The following is a 16,146-nucleotide window of genomic DNA, read 5'->3' as shown; positions in this document are numbered from 1 at the left end:
GGAATTTCTTTTTAAGCAGCATGTCTAGATGAGATGATAGTTCAGTAAAATCCATGTTCCTGTTTTCCTGATGGAACTATTTTCCATTCTGACAATAATGGAATTTCAGTGTCAAAACAAGAGTAGTTTTCAGAGCTTGCAAAACACTGTGGGATCTTTGTATCTTTGCCTTTTGGGAGAAGGGATTGGATACTGGGAAACCAAGCCCTTGAATGTGTTGTTTTCCTATCTTCCAGCCTGAATTTTCAATGTTTCTTTGTCTGTTGTAACCTGAGGAAGATGCCTGAAAGCAGGAAGCTGTTGTGAGTTAGCTGCAAGAGGGATGTATGGCAAACAAGGGTTTTCCACCTGCATGTTCCCTACATCCAAAATCTTTCAGCTGGTCTAAATGCCTTTAAAAGGCTTCTGCACTCACCCAGAAACCAGCTGGTTTCCAAAGAGTTAAAAAATCACTGAAGAAACATGAATCTTGGTACTTATTAACACAATGGACTGCCTTGCTCAGAGCATTTTCAAAGCTGCATGTTTCCAGAGTGAGATAAGAGAATCCATGGAATGACAAGGAGGAAGGAAAGGAGCGGATGCCTCGATGCTTACAGGTTCTGACTGGCTGTGAGAACAGTCACTGAAGCCAAAGGGATGTATTCTGCTTCTTCCTGACCCTCCTGGCTCTGGTGCTAATTCCCTGCTCCTTTCTTGCAGGTATCTCCACTCCTAGGAATGATAACAGGGACACTCATCTTGATCTTTGTGCCAGCTGCTAAAAGAGGAAATGCTGAACAACTTGGGGGGCAGCTGAAGGCTCGGACTTCGTGGCTGAGAGACATGAAAGCGTTGATTAGAAAGTAAGACCACGAGTCAAAACCATATTTTGCCTCTAATGCTTAATTGGAACATCCAATGGTCTGGATTTAGTGCAATGAGGCTGGAAAGTGACAACATGCAGGGAGTTACAGGAAGTTTAGTCTGTGGACCTAGGGAAGAAAATCACAGTTACTGATGTGACAGTGATGGATTCCAAGTTTTGCTCTAACCTTTCCAAGATTGACATCTAAGAAAAAGTCTGCTTTGTTTGGCTCACACTTCACACAAATCAGAGCTTTTGAAGTGTAGAAATTGCTGTGTTCCTGTATTAATTGTTGTGCCACTGTTGTTCAGACACTTAGGTCCTTTTTCTTCTTTAAAAAAGCTATTCTGCTGAGGGGGAAAAGAGAGTTTTAGCAATATAAGATAAAGAACCACACAGAAGCTTGCACTATGGCAAGTTTAAATACTTGTGAATGACCACATGTGACTGGATCCATGAGAACTGAATGTGCTTGGGCACTTGTAGGTGTGCATTAAGGTTCACATGCTCATGAGTGTTTAAGCAGCTGCACTTCCTTCCAGAAAGCTGGCCTGTGAATGTGCAAACACTTTCACTTGTGAATTCAGGGTTACCTTGTAATTCTGATGGGAAACTTGGGATGTCCTTCATTTTTAGAACTACTGGCTAAGAATATCTCCCTTGTATTGTCATCCAGTGCCAAAGGACTATGAAAAGCCATGTTAGATAATTCATCATTATTTCTATGTTACTGCTTTTGGTAGTTTATGTAACTAGTAACCATATGGTGGCATGGATGGGGAGGGAGAAGTGAAACTGAATGGTGACATTCAGAGTGAAAACCCTGTAATTCACAAATCATGTCTTAATGACCAAGCACTGATTGACTTCTCAAACAATCCCTTGAAACAGTCTGTGTAGCATGTCTGATGAGTTCATTATATTATCATCAGTGGAGCATCACATGTGAATATTCCATGCTTCTTATTCTCTGAATTTTTGTACCTTGTGCTACCTCTGCCCCTTGGCAAAGGAGGTGGCAAGTGTGGGGGAGCACTGGGCTTTGTCACTGAAGCACTGGCTCCTGCCTGGGGGTCCTGCTTTTTCACTTTCCCCACCAAAGCTTCTCTTGGTGTTCTCTCCACAGCCGCAGCTATGTGTTCTCATCCCTGGCCACCTCAGCTGTGTCCTTTGCCACGGGGGCACTTGGAATGTGGATCCCTCTGTATCTTCACAGAGCACAGGTGGTGCAGAAGACAGCAGAGACCTGCAGCTCCCAGCCCTGTGGCACCAAGGATAGGTGAGAGTCAGAGTCAGCTGCTTTACAGAGAGGGGGAGAGAAGGTGGGGACTTATTTACCAGAGGAAACAGCAAGTCCCACAGAGACAAGCTACTAGAATGTCTGTAATTTCCTCTAGGTCCTTGCAACAATGATAGGAAATGCTGGGATTGTAAACTAGGCTTTATTTCTCTTCTTCATTGCATGAAGTAAAACCAAGGGAGAAGCAATGACCTCAGCTCTGTCTTGGTTCCCAGGCTGCGGTACGGAGTAGAAAAGAGGAAAGAGAAATCTTCTAAGGAGGATGTTTGGAGAGCTGAGAATTTGGGTTCTTAAGACCCATCTGTGATAGCAGCAGAAAAATCTGGCAGGTTAGGAAGCCCCAGTGATGCCTGTAATTCAGAGGTTGGAATGGTTCCCCTAAAGCTGCAGGGACTAATCTTGTAGACTTTTGTTTCTGTGTGAGGCAGGACTTCCCTGTTTTATTGCTCTGTTAATTGCTGTGTGTGCTGAGTTTTGCTGAGGAATGTCCCAGAGATGCATGTGCACTATGATAAATTTCATAAGCTATGTTTTTCTCAATTGCAGGGGAAGAGGGCTAAAATCATGAGCATTTGTTTAATTTAAAATTTACGAAGTAATTGTGCAAATTTCCATTAGTCAGTTTACCCTAATAATTTGTCCAAAGACTATGCCCATTTGGGGGGAAAACTCAAAAAGAATCCCCCACCTTTCTCTTATTTTCTTTCTTTCCTTTTTTTTTTAAACAGTTTGATTTTTGGAGCAATCACTTGCTTCACTGGCTTCCTGGGGGTGATCACAGGGGCAGGAGCAACCAAATGGTGCCGCTCAAAGACCCAGCGAGCTGATCCTCTTGTCTGTGCTGTTGGAATGCTGGGATCAGCCATCTTCATCTGTCTGATCTTCGTGGCTGCCAAGAGCAGCATCGTGGGAGCCTATGTAAGTATAATCCTTTCCATATGCCAGCCCTTACCAAACTCCTTTCAAGACTGTGTGCATTGTTCCCTGTGGATGTTTTCCTGCCTTTGCCCTTCTGAATGTCCTTCCTTCTGCCTCTTGGCATTTTGGCACTACCTAAGTGTGCCTGAAATCTCAATTGCTTATCCCTGCTGTCAGCAGAATTCTGAGCTCCATGGAAACCCACAGCCTGTTTGGGTTTTCTATCTGCACCTCAATCCACACCTTTATTGCTCCTGCCTAATGTTTTGGTACAGGAGAATTGAGCACTTTCCTGGCAGTGAGGGTATTGTAGCTGCAGTGGTACCAGATGACAATTACAGTGTAATTTGTCTGTGGGCAAGCTTTTGTATTATTCATTTCCATAACCAGGTGGATTCCACCAGGCCAGTATTAATTACCCAGCAAATTCAATTTATCTGTGTTACCATAGCTCAGGAAGCTACAGTACTTGATACTGCACAAATGCAGATTAAAATATGGTCCCTCCCTGAGTGCTTGTAATTGAATTATATAAAAAGGTATCAAATAGATCCAGATTAATAGAATGGTTTGGGTTGGAATGGACTTTTGAAGGTCAGGTAGTCCACCCCCCCTGCACTGTGCAGGAACACTTTCCACTAGACCTTGCTGCTGAGAGCCCCCTCCAATCTGGCCTTGAATGTTTGCAGGAATGAGGCATCCACCACCTCCTGGCCACCCTGTGCCAATGCTTTACCACCTTTGTAAAAAACTCCTTCCTTACATCTCATCCAAGCTGACTCTCTTTTAGCTAGACTGAAGGGAAAAAGAAATGCTCAAGTATAATAATCCAGCCTCAGGCTACAATCTTGCTTTCAGTCGGGAGTAAAAATCCAGTCACTGAACAAGTCTCTGGTTCCCTTTTAATGTCAGAATGAGAGAAGCCTGGGACCTGAGAGAAGTTTATGAAGGGAAAGCCTGAGATGTTTGGAGTGGTGGGATCCCTTCTGAAAGCTCACCCTTCACTTCCACACAGCAGCACATGCTCATGTAGCAAGGAGAGTTCATTTACAAGTAACCAGCCAACTGCTGTTCCTCATTTCTCTGTATTTCGAGCCATGGTTATTTGCTCAGTCTTTCAGCTGCTGCCACAGTTATGAGGAAGCACAACCAGAAAGAGTGGAAGTTCAAAATCATTAAGACAGAGCCAAGAATACCTCCTCTAGTTATTTAAGATTCAGGTCTCTGGTTTGTAACCATGGAATAACATTCGAATTGGCAGAAAAATGATACCTCAGACAACCTGTGAGAGAGTGTTAGTGGCTGGTGAATCATTAAGTCATTGATCTATCACACCCCTCACCTGCTCCCTCCACCTCTTTGTGCAGACAGAGCTGTGATTTTCTCCTTTCTCAAACCTAGTGACAGACATGTTCATTTGTGTTGTTCACTCTCATTATACAGAAACCTCTCCCTTTCTAGGCTGGAAATACAGTTTTCAAAAATCGTGCAACAGGACATGGCCATTAGTCTTATTTTTATCTTTTCTCTATTTTTTTAATAGCTATGTGACTATTCTGCATTAAGTATATAAATATAGATGGTAACACATAAACAATCCTAGAAACAATTTATTTTCTTATGGATGAGCAGTAAATCTAATAAGGAGTGAATGATTTGCAAATGAAGTTTTGGGTTTTCAGTCCTGGTTTTGGAGGGGGTGTAAGGAATATGAGCCTGTTTGTGATGCTGTTAGGCTGCAGCAAGAAGCATTCCCTCTCCACAGCCCTAAACACTCTGCTGCTGGAAGCCTCATTCCCAGAAAGAGAGGACAGGTCTGGGTTGGACCCACCAGTGTCTCATAACTCAAGGTATTATTGTGGCAGTGCCATACTGAATTGACTTTCCAAGGCAAGTTTCTAACACAAACTCCTGTTTTTCCATCCCAAAGCGCTGTTGCAATCTCACAGACTTCCAGAGGGTTTAATTCCTTGTATTTCAAGGAGGAGTAGGAGAGCTGCACTGCCAGGTTGTGTGGTGCAGCAATTTCTCATTGCTCTTTGTTTTAAGTCTCATTAGTCCATAATGAAGGGGAGAGTGTTCTGTGACTGGTGGACAGAATGATGGGCTAGGTTACCTTCCTTATCTCAAAATCCATGATAAAATCTCCTTCTGGAAACAATACAGTAAAATTTATGGGTTGGTTTTCTTGTCTCTGATATCTTCCTTGACAGCTTGTCCTGGCTCACATCCTTGAGTTCTGTGTCTGTGAAAGGCAAGGCAATGTCTGTCCCCCAGCATGGTGGAATTTGCCAACCTTCTGTACTGTGACTGTCCTTAGGCTTCTGTCATGGATCACACCATGCAAAAATTGACAATGAATGTTTTTGGAACCCTCATTGGCTCAGAGCCTTAAAATTCTCACTTCCAAGCAATTAGGTGGGTCCCCATGAGATGATGTTCTCTCTAACTGAGAGGGCTGTGGTGACCACCAGATCACCATCTCCCTCCCTGCTTTAATTGACAGTCGAGAGCTTTAACACTGACTGATACAAGCATTAATGAAGTGTTTAGCACTCCAGCAAGAGCCTACAGAGCCCTTGCTTTTAAATATCTTGGTTTTTTAGGTTTTATTTATTTGGAAAAGACCTGCATTTCCATCAGCACAATCACTCTGTCCCTTACATGTTGTGTACTGTCTGCTCTCTTCCTCCCCTGAGCACCTGCACTATTTCTCTCCTGCTCAGTCCTTTCTTGCAAGTGATTTTGGTCCCTGGGGGCAGTTGCTATTCCCATTCTGTAGCAGCCACTCCCATCTGAGGCAGGTAGACAGATGGTTTTTTCCATCCAGTCTTTTCAAACTGATCCAGTAAATTATTGGCAGTGGTAAAGTGGACTAAAACAACAATTCTGTATAATTTAGCTGCCCAGACCTCTGTATTTCTCTCTTTTACTATCTTGCTTGGCTGTATAATCCAATCACTTCTTACTCAGTTTTCCTTGCAGTGTGTGTTGTAATCCAGTTCCTTAAAGCACCAATTTGCATATCTGTAAGTCCCACTTTCTCTGAAATACAAACTCTTTGAAACTTGGTTTTTGAATCTGTCTCTGGGAACCCATTAGATGTGTGGCATCATCATCATCTCACAGTGCTCAGACATTTCAGCTGCAGATTTTATGCTTGTTTAAATCTCCAAGTGACTGGAGAGAGATGCTCTGCTTTGCCTTCCTTTGACACTGTTCCAAATTCCTCAATTTCATCATCTATTACAATTCCTCAAAGACATTTTGTGATATTGCAGAAACAGCAAATCCCAGGGTACAACCTTGCCAGAGAGCTTTTACAGCATCTCATTCTCAAGCCCAGGGACTTTCTGTTGTCATGTTGTTGGTGACCTGCCTGCTTCTGGGGCATCAGTATTGCCCAGAACTGAGCTGGGGTTAGAATTGCTCCAGATTCAGGAGTACATGAGGGTGTCTTACCCACCATTTCAGAGAGAAATACAAATAATGAAGATACTGACAGATTCACCCTTTGCAAACAGCCATGGAAGGTGTTTGTAACCTGCTTAGAACTTGCTGTGAGAACTGCTGGTGTGTCCACTCTGAAGCCTACTTTATTTATCAGTTTTGGGAGTCAGAATTGGCTAACTGATCACTTAAACAGAAAAGCAGAGATGAGCAATCAGCCACTGAATGGATGTGGTGAGATGTTACACAGCACAGCTGGAGTCACAAACAGATGTACATGTAGAGGTGAAGTCTCAGTGTAAAATGAGGCTTCAAAAAGTGTGTGAGGAGTCAAAAATGGGATTTTGAGGAGCTATTATCTGCTCTAGGGCTGCCCTATTTGCTGTAAGCATCCCTAGAGTCTCCCTTCTGCAGAAATGCCACATATCCTCACATGACCTTTGCAGTGAGTGAATTCATTTTTATAAGCCCCCATCAGCAGCTGAAAGACAGATGTTCTTTAATGTCAGTATCTTCTATTCTACTTTTTGATCTTCCTCTTGTTCTTCTTTTCCTTTTACCAGTACCCACCTATTAATCTCATGTTTCATGGATTGCTTGAAATACACATTCATCAGCTCAGAACTGGTGTGCTCTGAAGTTTGTAGCATTTCAGTGATTTATTTAAAGGACTTGTGCTAAATTCCTGCACAAGGGACAAGTTCTTGCTGCCTGTAGCAATTCCAATGTGTGCAGTCCATATCAGCTCAAGGCAAGCAATTGCCTGTTTGCAGTGCTGGGAGCAGGCAGGGCACGTTGATGCTGCATTCAGAGGTTTGATTCCATCATTCCCAAACTCAGTTTAGTCTCTCCAGCCACAGAACCAACAGCAACAGCAAATCCTGTAGCAGGATTTCAGAGCAGGTCTGACAGCACCTTGGTTTACTGGGTGTGTTCTTACCTTGGCAGTTGTCATTTCCAGTGAGAGCCAATCTCAAGGCAGACCAGCAGGCAATGGGAAAATGGAATTTTCCCAAAAAATAGAGATTTCCAGCTGGGCTGGCTCAGACACCATCAGGAAGCAGATCCAGTCACAGAAAAAGGGGATAAGGAGGGAAGATATTTGGGAAGCAAAGACAAATTTAGAAACAAATAGAGGAAGCTTCTGTAGGTCAGTGCGTAAGACTTGATAAATAAAGCAAATTATTCCTGGTAGTGACAGGATGGTCTGAGGGGTTTAGGAAACCTCATCTGGTGTGTGGGAAAGACAGTGGCAGTGGTCACATCATGTCACAGCTGCCACTCCAGCACTTCTGTGGCTTTTAATGTCTCTTGCTGACCATCTCCACAGAGCCAAGGATTGTATTTCACCACAAGACACTGATGTTGCAAAGCCCATACTTAATTCAGGACAGCTATCACCCATGTAATGATGCTGGGGAGAGAAGGGATGCTCCACAGCTCTCTATGGAGAACCTCAGCTGGTTTGCTAAGAGCTGATCACATAACTTGGTTCCCAGGAATGGAAATGGCTGTGCTTTAAGGAGTTGTGGCCTTTTCTAATTGGCTTTTCAGAAAAGAATAGTGCAAGTTGAACTTGATGATCCTTAAAGGGCTTTTCCAACCTCAGTAATTCTATGATTCTAAGTATGCAAGCCTGGGCTGTCTCTTCATGCTGGTTTTTCATGTTCTTCAAAAATCAAGTATATCAGCCTTTAATTTAGCTGCACTGTAGATCATAAATTTAGTTTACAATAACATTTCAGGCCAGCCCTCTAGAGCTCTGATACAAGTCTAAGGTTTGTTAATAGTCAGGATAAACCACAACAGCAGCAAGGAGTGTACTGTGTAGGCATGAGAAAAATAAGCAACAAAAGAAAGTTTCTGACAGGTTATTTTTCCTCTGAATGCCAAGTGAATAAATCTTCTCCTTTCTGTGTGTTTTGTTACAACAGATTTGCATTTTTATCGGAGAAACTCTTCTGTTTTCAAACTGGGCTATCACAGCAGACATACTAATGGTGAGTGCACTTTGGAACAGCATCTTTCCATGTTCAGAACAGTTTGTCAACTTGCAAGAACAACCTGAAGTTCACAATTTCTTCCAGATCCTGGTCCCTACTTCAGCCTATTCTGGATTTCATTATTATTATTTTTGCTTACTGAAAAGTGACATAAGGAGAAAGTGAGAAAAAAGATCCTTTTTGTCCTGAGCACCAGGGAGAGAAGTCCAAAAAGGACAACATTTCTGAATTCAGATAATTTCCCAAAATTTTAAGTGTTTGTGCAAAACTCTACATGCACAGAATTCAGGCAGCATTTCCTAACAGTCAGCATGTTTTTTTGGGCTTTGTTATCAAAAACTCAGCTTTGTTCTGCAATAGGAAATCCTTCCATCCCTCCCTCCCTCTCTCCCTCCTCTGACCACAAAGGCAGCACATCTACCTACCATTCAACACATACACAATAGAAACCCACCTCTGGGAGAGCAGAGAGGAAAAGAAAGTATAAAGAATTTTTGGACTATGTCCACCTTGTCCAAGAGGAAACTGTCAGGGACTTTTCAACCCATGTCCTCCATTTTCCATTCTTTCTCTGCCACAGAGCTTTTTAAGTCTTTCAAATCAGCAAGCTGACCTCAGCAGCCCCATTTTCACATGAAATAGTCTGGACATTTGTTCAAGAGCTCTGCATGTTTTGTTGAGGTTTCCATCAGAGCCCATCAAATATAATATATGTCAAAACCCTGTTGTGAAGGAGGTGTTGCTAACTGTATGAAAAGAAAGGCACTAAGGCACAGAACCATTACAGGACATTCCCGAGGTCTTTTGTCAGCTTGTTGACAGAACTAAAAATATAATAAGTCTGGCATCAATAGAAAACTCCCTTAACTTGTATTTGTTGGTTATGCAAACATCAGCAAGGAAACAATTGGGCTCAGTATTCTTAGATGTGAAGATAATGGTGCTGATAAATTGATTCAGCAAAGAACTTCAAGCCTCTGGTTAAGTTCTGTTTATGCTGAAGTTCAAGGTTGTGTTTATTTTTTAAAGTAGCTCTGCAGTTGCCATCACTGCATTGCCTGATGAACTTTCTGCCTTTCACTCATTTGTGCAGGGAACACTTTGGGGTGGGTGGAGTTGTTAAATCCTCTCCTCTCAGTGTGGGTAAAGCCCAGATAAACAAAGTTTGTCAGTGTACTCTGCTAGCATTGGATGGCTTTGAATTCCTAAGGTTCCTCCTGCCAGGTCGGCTGTGGTGGGACAGAACTCTGGGGGGCTTCCCTGGGACTTCCATGGGCTTTTGCAGCTTGTGCTGAGTTCAGGGCTGCTGTGGCCATTCAGAACGTGGTTTCTCAGCACTTGCACAGATGTGCAGCCTGGAGACAGCTGTGCTGAGGTAGAAATTACAGTACATTGTGTGTAGTTGCTCATTCCTGCCTCCTGCCAGAGCTTCCTGTCGCATCCTGCCTCTGGCCGTGGTGTTCCCAGGAGCAATCCCAGTTCTCTCCACTCAGAATTAGTGGAGAGCTTTAAATAGCAGCTGTTTTATACCCTTCTTAACACTGGCTGGCACAGGTAAGGGCTCAGCTTAGGTGGTCCCAGCTGCCAGGAGGGAGGATCCTGTCAGACCTGTTCAATGTGCTCCAGAAAATCTGTGCCAGAGACAGACCTGAAATTTGACCTGTGCTGTCTCAAGGTAACCCCCAAAGGTATTTTCAACCAACTGCTCTGTTATATTAAGGGTATTAGGGCTGCTATCATTGTCCCATTTAATTACAGAGGTTGTTTGTGTTGATTTCAATGTGACTTCAATATCCTGTAGCTTTTTAACAGCTTTTATAGGATTTGCCATCTGTCTTACCAGCATCCTATAGTCAGTTGGATTTTGTAGGGATGCATTTGCAGTTATTTATGTTGCTTTAGTGCAAAAGAGTTCCGTAAGAAACGATTGGAAAAAGTAGTTCAATTTTCCAAAACAGGAAAAGAAACTAAAGCCACGTTAAAAAATGGATTTTGGTAATTGCTGCCAACTTTACAGCTCACTGTTCTCTGGTAGAATGAACTGAGTGTTGTATATAATGTCCAGCTTGATGCATTAACAGCATGAGTGGATGTGTGAAGGTTTTAAAGAAATAAATGTAAGATGAACACAGGGCTGGAAGCAGACAGATCCCACAGGGGATGAGAGGGGGTTTAGATGTCAATGGGTGAGAGCCAAGGCTACAGCCACATTTGACAGACAGCTTAGTGGGAAGTCCTTGCCAGAGAAAGATGTGGAAATGCTTTAGCAGATGCACTTTGTATGTTTGGCAAATTAATTTTACTGATTACTATTTATTTGTTGTAATCAGAAGTGTGTCTGTTCTTGCCTGAGGCTGGGAAGTTTAAAAGCATTATTAGCGTAAGCTTAACAACACTTTCATCCTATACATAAATATTACCCTGCTTTCATGGATAAAAGCTCTCAATACTGGCTGAACACTCTTCTTGCTGATTTCATTATGCCAGGAGTGAGGCTTTTTGGAAACTGCATCCCAGATGATTCCTCACAGCTTTCCCAAGATTTACAGATCCCACGACTGCTTAAGAATCCTTTTGGGCAAGTTGTTAAGGACCCCCAGAGGTTTTCCAAGTTTAATTTCCGTGGAAAAACAAGGATGTTTGCTTATTATTGCTTATTAAATTCCAATTTAATTGTTGGCTCTCCCTAGCTCAGTTGCATTTCATCCACTGCTCCTCCTGCAGAAGGGTGGGAGTGTGGCTCCTCGGCTTTCCTGCAGTGCAAGGTGCCAAGTGCTGGCTCTGATAAATTGTCAGTGCTGCAGTGCTCTGCACTGCCCGAGATTCTGAAAGGCTGATGGTTGTTCTGAATGCAAATTTGTACAAAACAGGTCTCATTCTCTTGGGCACAGCTCTCCATATCTCCTCCCAGGCACATGCTCAGATGGTGTTTGGGGAAAGGAGGGATGTTTTGTATGGAGCTTGCTAATTATGAAACAGATTTCATCAGCCATCTTTGCAAATTGGCCTTCAAATTACCAGAACCCCAAAGTAGCATTAAGACTGCCTCATAACAGCAATAATGAATGAGCTTGAGAGCAGCAGACAAGTGTGTAACACTGAGACATGTGCAGTGTGTGGGGCTTTGTGGGAATCTGGTGATAATAGTGGGGGTTTCCTCCACACCACATCTCAAAAACAGAGATGATGGACAGGGTCTTGGAATATTTGTGGAAGAGCCATGAAGCAATTTTAAGTGCCTCTATTTTAATCACAGTCTCTTTAGGTCTTTGCTGAGAAAAGTCATCCTCCAGTTTATGCATAGTCCTAACATTCATGCAAAAATATTGCTCTACATATTTCTGTTTCCTTTTAAAACATTAGTTCTTTCTAAATGGTCGTGATCTGCCATGGAGGAGCTGCTTTGATATTTTGTTGTAAAGTCAGAGGCTTCCTTTAGGCTTGAAAAAGGCACAGACTGGTGCTCAGTTGTGCCATAGGCATGTAGGAATGTTGCTTTTATTCTGATTACCTTTCCTAAAAATAAAACCCAGTTATTTATTTAGTACAAAATGCTGCCCTATTTTTATAACCAAAGATAAATTGCATTTCCAGAGGTTCTTGTTGTTGCTTCTCTTGAGTGCCTCTACACAATACTCCAAGTGCTGCAGGTCAGACTTGAGGGAGGGTGGGGAATGCCTGAGGATGAGGGAACAGAACCCACTGCAAACCATCCGAGGGCAGCTGGTCCAAGGGCTGCAGGTGGAGGTGTTCAGCTCCATGAAGCCTCCTTTCACTTCATTTAGGAGTATTATTTTTAGGCAGTGTCTGCCTGGCTTTTGTGGAGGGTCTGTCTGGATCCCCAGCCTTCCCCTTTTCTGAACAGCAGGGACAACTGGGTTATTTCCAGCTTCTGTCAGGGCTGGAACAGTGTTGGTGCGTGTTTCCTTTGTCTCTGGTGCTGAAAGAGGTCAGTATGAATTGTTCTGACCCAGAAAAGGCAGCAGAGTGCTTGAGAGAGAGGAGTTAGACATAAACATCAGAACTTACCTCTTTGGCACGTGGCCTTTTCCTGGGAGAAGGGTGATCTCTCCTTGGCTTTCCCCATTAACTTTTTTCAGACCAGCTCCTGCTGTTTCTATCACAGGAAGGAGATGTCAGCAGTAATCCCTGGCCTTTCTGAACCTCTATTTAAAGAGCAGAGGTTTCCAGAGCTGCTTGCTCAGCCACCCTGCCCATCCTCTGCTGCCTGCCTCTGAACCTGGGATCAGGGATGAGCCAGGACAATCCCACAGGCTTCTGCTGGGGCTCTCCCACCTCCACTTTCTGTGGCATGTCCAAACCAGGCCATGTATGGTTTGAATTTAGGTCTATTTTAGTACTGAAATGCCAATTTAGAGTTGTAATTTACTTCTGTCTTCCAAGAACAGTAGATGTTTGCTACCAACTGCTTCCTGTTCATCAGAACAAAATGTTTTTTAGGGTGGAGTGGTTTTTGTTGGTTTTTTTTTTTTTTTTTTTTGAGGTGCTGGTTTAAGCTTTTTTTTCTTTCTTTCCAATATATTTTTCAAGGAGGTCATGTTCATTTACTTGCTACATGTTGGGTTTTTGCTTTGAGGGGGGTGTTTGCCTCTTGAATTCCAGACCAAATGTACCAAGTTTTCTAACATTTCATGGTGTTTTAACCACCAATAACTTACTCAGTTAAGCTGGAAACTCTACTCTTACTTGCAAAACTTCATTTGCATAATGTAGCTACACATGCAAAATTATGTTTAATATATGTGTGTGTCTATTCATGTGTATAAATATTTATATATGCATGTACACATATGATACAGGTATAATTTAGATTTCTTCCTTTAATAAGCACTGCCACTCCCTGAATGTAATAAATTTTTAATAAATGTGCCATTTCTTTTGCCCTTTTGCTACAAAAATGGATAGAATACAGAACCAGGCAGGTTTTTTTTTCTCTAGATTGGTTAACATAAACTTTACAGAAAGAAAAAATATTTTAGGTTTCACATTTTGTGCTTCATATTTATGCACAACTCTTGGAATAGGTAGAATTTCACTTTATCTACTCAGATGCTCTTTCCCAAAGTGCTCTTGCAGAATGCTTCTCCACTGTCCCTCTGTGAACTGTGCCTGGTGGGAACAAAAATAACTCTTAATTTTTCTTTTCTTCTGTCTGGTCTATCCAGGTTGCACCCATTTTCTGCCTCTTTGGGGAGTGGGAATGAATTGTGGGGCCCTCCTACAGTTCACATCCTGACCTTCAGCACATTTCTGTGTCTTTAATGAAGTTTAGAGCTAATTTTCCTCTTGGGATTTCTTTCTTCAAGTCATGTTCTGAGCTCCTGGATGGAAAAGGAGGACAGGGTCTGAAATCCACAGCCCTTGTAGGCTGCTCTGGATCTGAACATATCTTGCTCTTCTGTTGCACAACAGAAGTTGAACAGGGTGCCTGCTTAATACGTGGCATGAAAGTGCATTAGCAGTGTGCATTTACAGCTTTGTCAAAGCAGGGGTGAAAGAATTGTAAACCCTGTGGTAAAACCTAAGGAAAAGCATTTAATCTGATTTTACCCAAAATTCAGAATTGTCTGTGCTTGGAATGAGATGATAATTTTAAATAGGCATCAGTTCTCTTTTAGTGTGGATTTTCTCTATGCTCTTTCTTCTGTTTCTGGTTTTTATGGTAATTCCACTGCAGACAGGGAAACTCCCCTTCCCTGTGAGGAATAGCTCAAGCACTGCAGAGTCCTCCCTTAATCCTGTGCCCTGCTGAGTCCTCCCTGCCAGTCAGTTCAGGGAGAGGATCTCTGTGTATCCCTGGCTAGGGATGGGACAATCCTGAAACATCACATTTCGTTAATAAATTACTCTGGGAAAGGATTGCAAGGATCCTGGCAAGGCAGGACTTATAAAGAAAGACTGAAGGCAGCCCATCAGAGAGAAAGTGGATAAATAAAAGGGATCATGGTCTCCTAAGAGCTGAACAAGGGTCATTCCTGTCAGAGCCACTGGAAAAGGCACAGTGAGATTCAGTGCTTACAGGCAGAAACAATGCTCACTTGGATTTAGAGACCTATTGAATTCTTCATTACTTCCAGCCTTTAAATCAAGACAGGATCAATTCATAAACTGGGATATATGGACTTGATGCAGATGTCCTTAGTCAGTGTCTTTAACAATTTATGCAAGAGATAATTACTTTCTTCTGCCTCTAAAAACTGTATTATAAAATTAAAGTCATTCCACAGGATGGGGTTGCTGGTTGTTTTTTTTTATTTTTTAATTTTTCATCCCCTTCTGTGGTTAGGGCTCTGTTGTATGTGAGCTTTAGTCCCTTCATGGGGAACTAATTTGTGCTTTCCACTGCTCCTGTGTAATCTAACTGATTCTGCATGACCTGGCTAAGGGTGTCATGTCCTATTAGAGGAGTGAAGACCAAAATACAGCATCTCAGCTATGGGAAATTTTCCTGACATGACTTTGTCACTTTTCACAAGCAGAATCACAAATTTTTGAGAAAAATATGAAGTGACTAGAGATGGAGTGGGAAGGGAGGATGCATGACCATGACCTTTCATACTGGTGTGAGTTGCACTGAGCAGTACAAGACAGATGGGCAGGTTCTTGTTTCAACTTCTTTACCTATTTTTGTTTCTTTCCCCTTCTTTGCAGTATGTGGTCATTCCAACTCGCCGTGCAACCGCAGTGGCCTTGCAGAGTTTCACTTCACACCTCCTGGGAGATGCTGGCAGTCCTTATCTCATTGGATTTGTAAGTGCTCACAGCAGGCTCTGGCAGGGTTTGCTTTAGTTTCCAAACTGCTCATCTGAAATGCCAAGTTAGATCCTGCTGGGAAGGAAGGCCTGTGTTTGTCAGCAGAATGGGAAATGCTGCAGAGCAACTTCTTTTACCTGGCTGGGTTGTTGTGAGCTGCAGTTCAAACCAGGGGGGACTACTTGGGAAATAAACTTCCACATCTTTTTAGCCTAAGATGTTTATAAAGCTGACAGACAGCTCTGAAAAGAGAGTGTTCTTGCTGTGCTGTGGACATGGGGCAGAGAGAAATTCGATTGGAAGAGTCATGTGTGTGTTTAGCTGTTAACTGACCTCAGGAACCAAATACCTGTTCATGGGCAGCAACACACAGCTGTACTTGGTTTGTAGGATAGTAAATCATAGAACCACAGAATATTCTGGGCTGGAGGGGACTGACAAAGATTATCCAGTCCAACTCCTGGCCCTGCACAGACACACCAACAATCCCAACCTGTGCCTGAGAGCATTGTCCAAATGCTCCTGGAGCTCTGGCAGCCTTGGGGCCATGACCCTTCCCTGGGCAGTGCCCAACCAGGAGTTTTTGTTAATATTCCTTCCTGGTGTGTTCACTTCGGGTTCCTTTCTGTGACTGCTTCAGTGGCTGGCCTTGGTCTGACTGGGGATCTCCCTTTCTCTGCCACCATTATCCTAGTGCAGCACAGAGCAAGAGACCCAGCTCCAAAATCTGGCACTCAGAGAACATTCACAGTTGAAAATAAAAGACCTGGGAAATGTAATGAGGAAAATAAATCTGAATGTACTGGGGAAATGCCTTTTTCCTTCAGTGGAGTTTGATACATGGAGTTTCAGAA

At 42.8% G+C, this 16,146-nt stretch overlaps 1 protein-coding gene across 3 annotated transcripts in view; it reads left to right on the top strand.

Moving 5' to 3' along the window:
* The window catches only part of SPNS2 (sphingolipid transporter 2), a 116,978-nt gene that overhangs the window by 75,523 nt on the left and 25,309 nt on the right, over positions 1 to 16,146 (top strand). For all 3 annotated transcript variants that reach the window (XM_015646810.2, XM_015646809.2, XM_019008653.1), the window contains exons 6-10: positions 703 to 845; positions 1,974 to 2,126; positions 2,876 to 3,065; positions 8,450 to 8,515; positions 15,191 to 15,289. In XM_015646810.2, coding sequence (XP_015502296.1) covers positions 703 to 845; positions 1,974 to 2,126; positions 2,876 to 3,065; positions 8,450 to 8,515; positions 15,191 to 15,289 — 651 coding nt within the window. The remainder of the gene's footprint in view (positions 1 to 702; positions 846 to 1,973; positions 2,127 to 2,875; positions 3,066 to 8,449; positions 8,516 to 15,190; positions 15,290 to 16,146) is intronic.

This window comes from Parus major, chromosome 19, assembly GCF_001522545.3.
Source record: "Parus major isolate Abel chromosome 19, Parus_major1.1, whole genome shotgun sequence".
In the NCBI taxonomy this organism is placed as follows: domain Eukaryota; kingdom Metazoa; phylum Chordata; class Aves; order Passeriformes; family Paridae; genus Parus; species Parus major.
The sequence above is the reverse complement of the archived record's forward strand: the minus strand, read 5'-3'. Positions and strand labels throughout refer to the sequence as shown.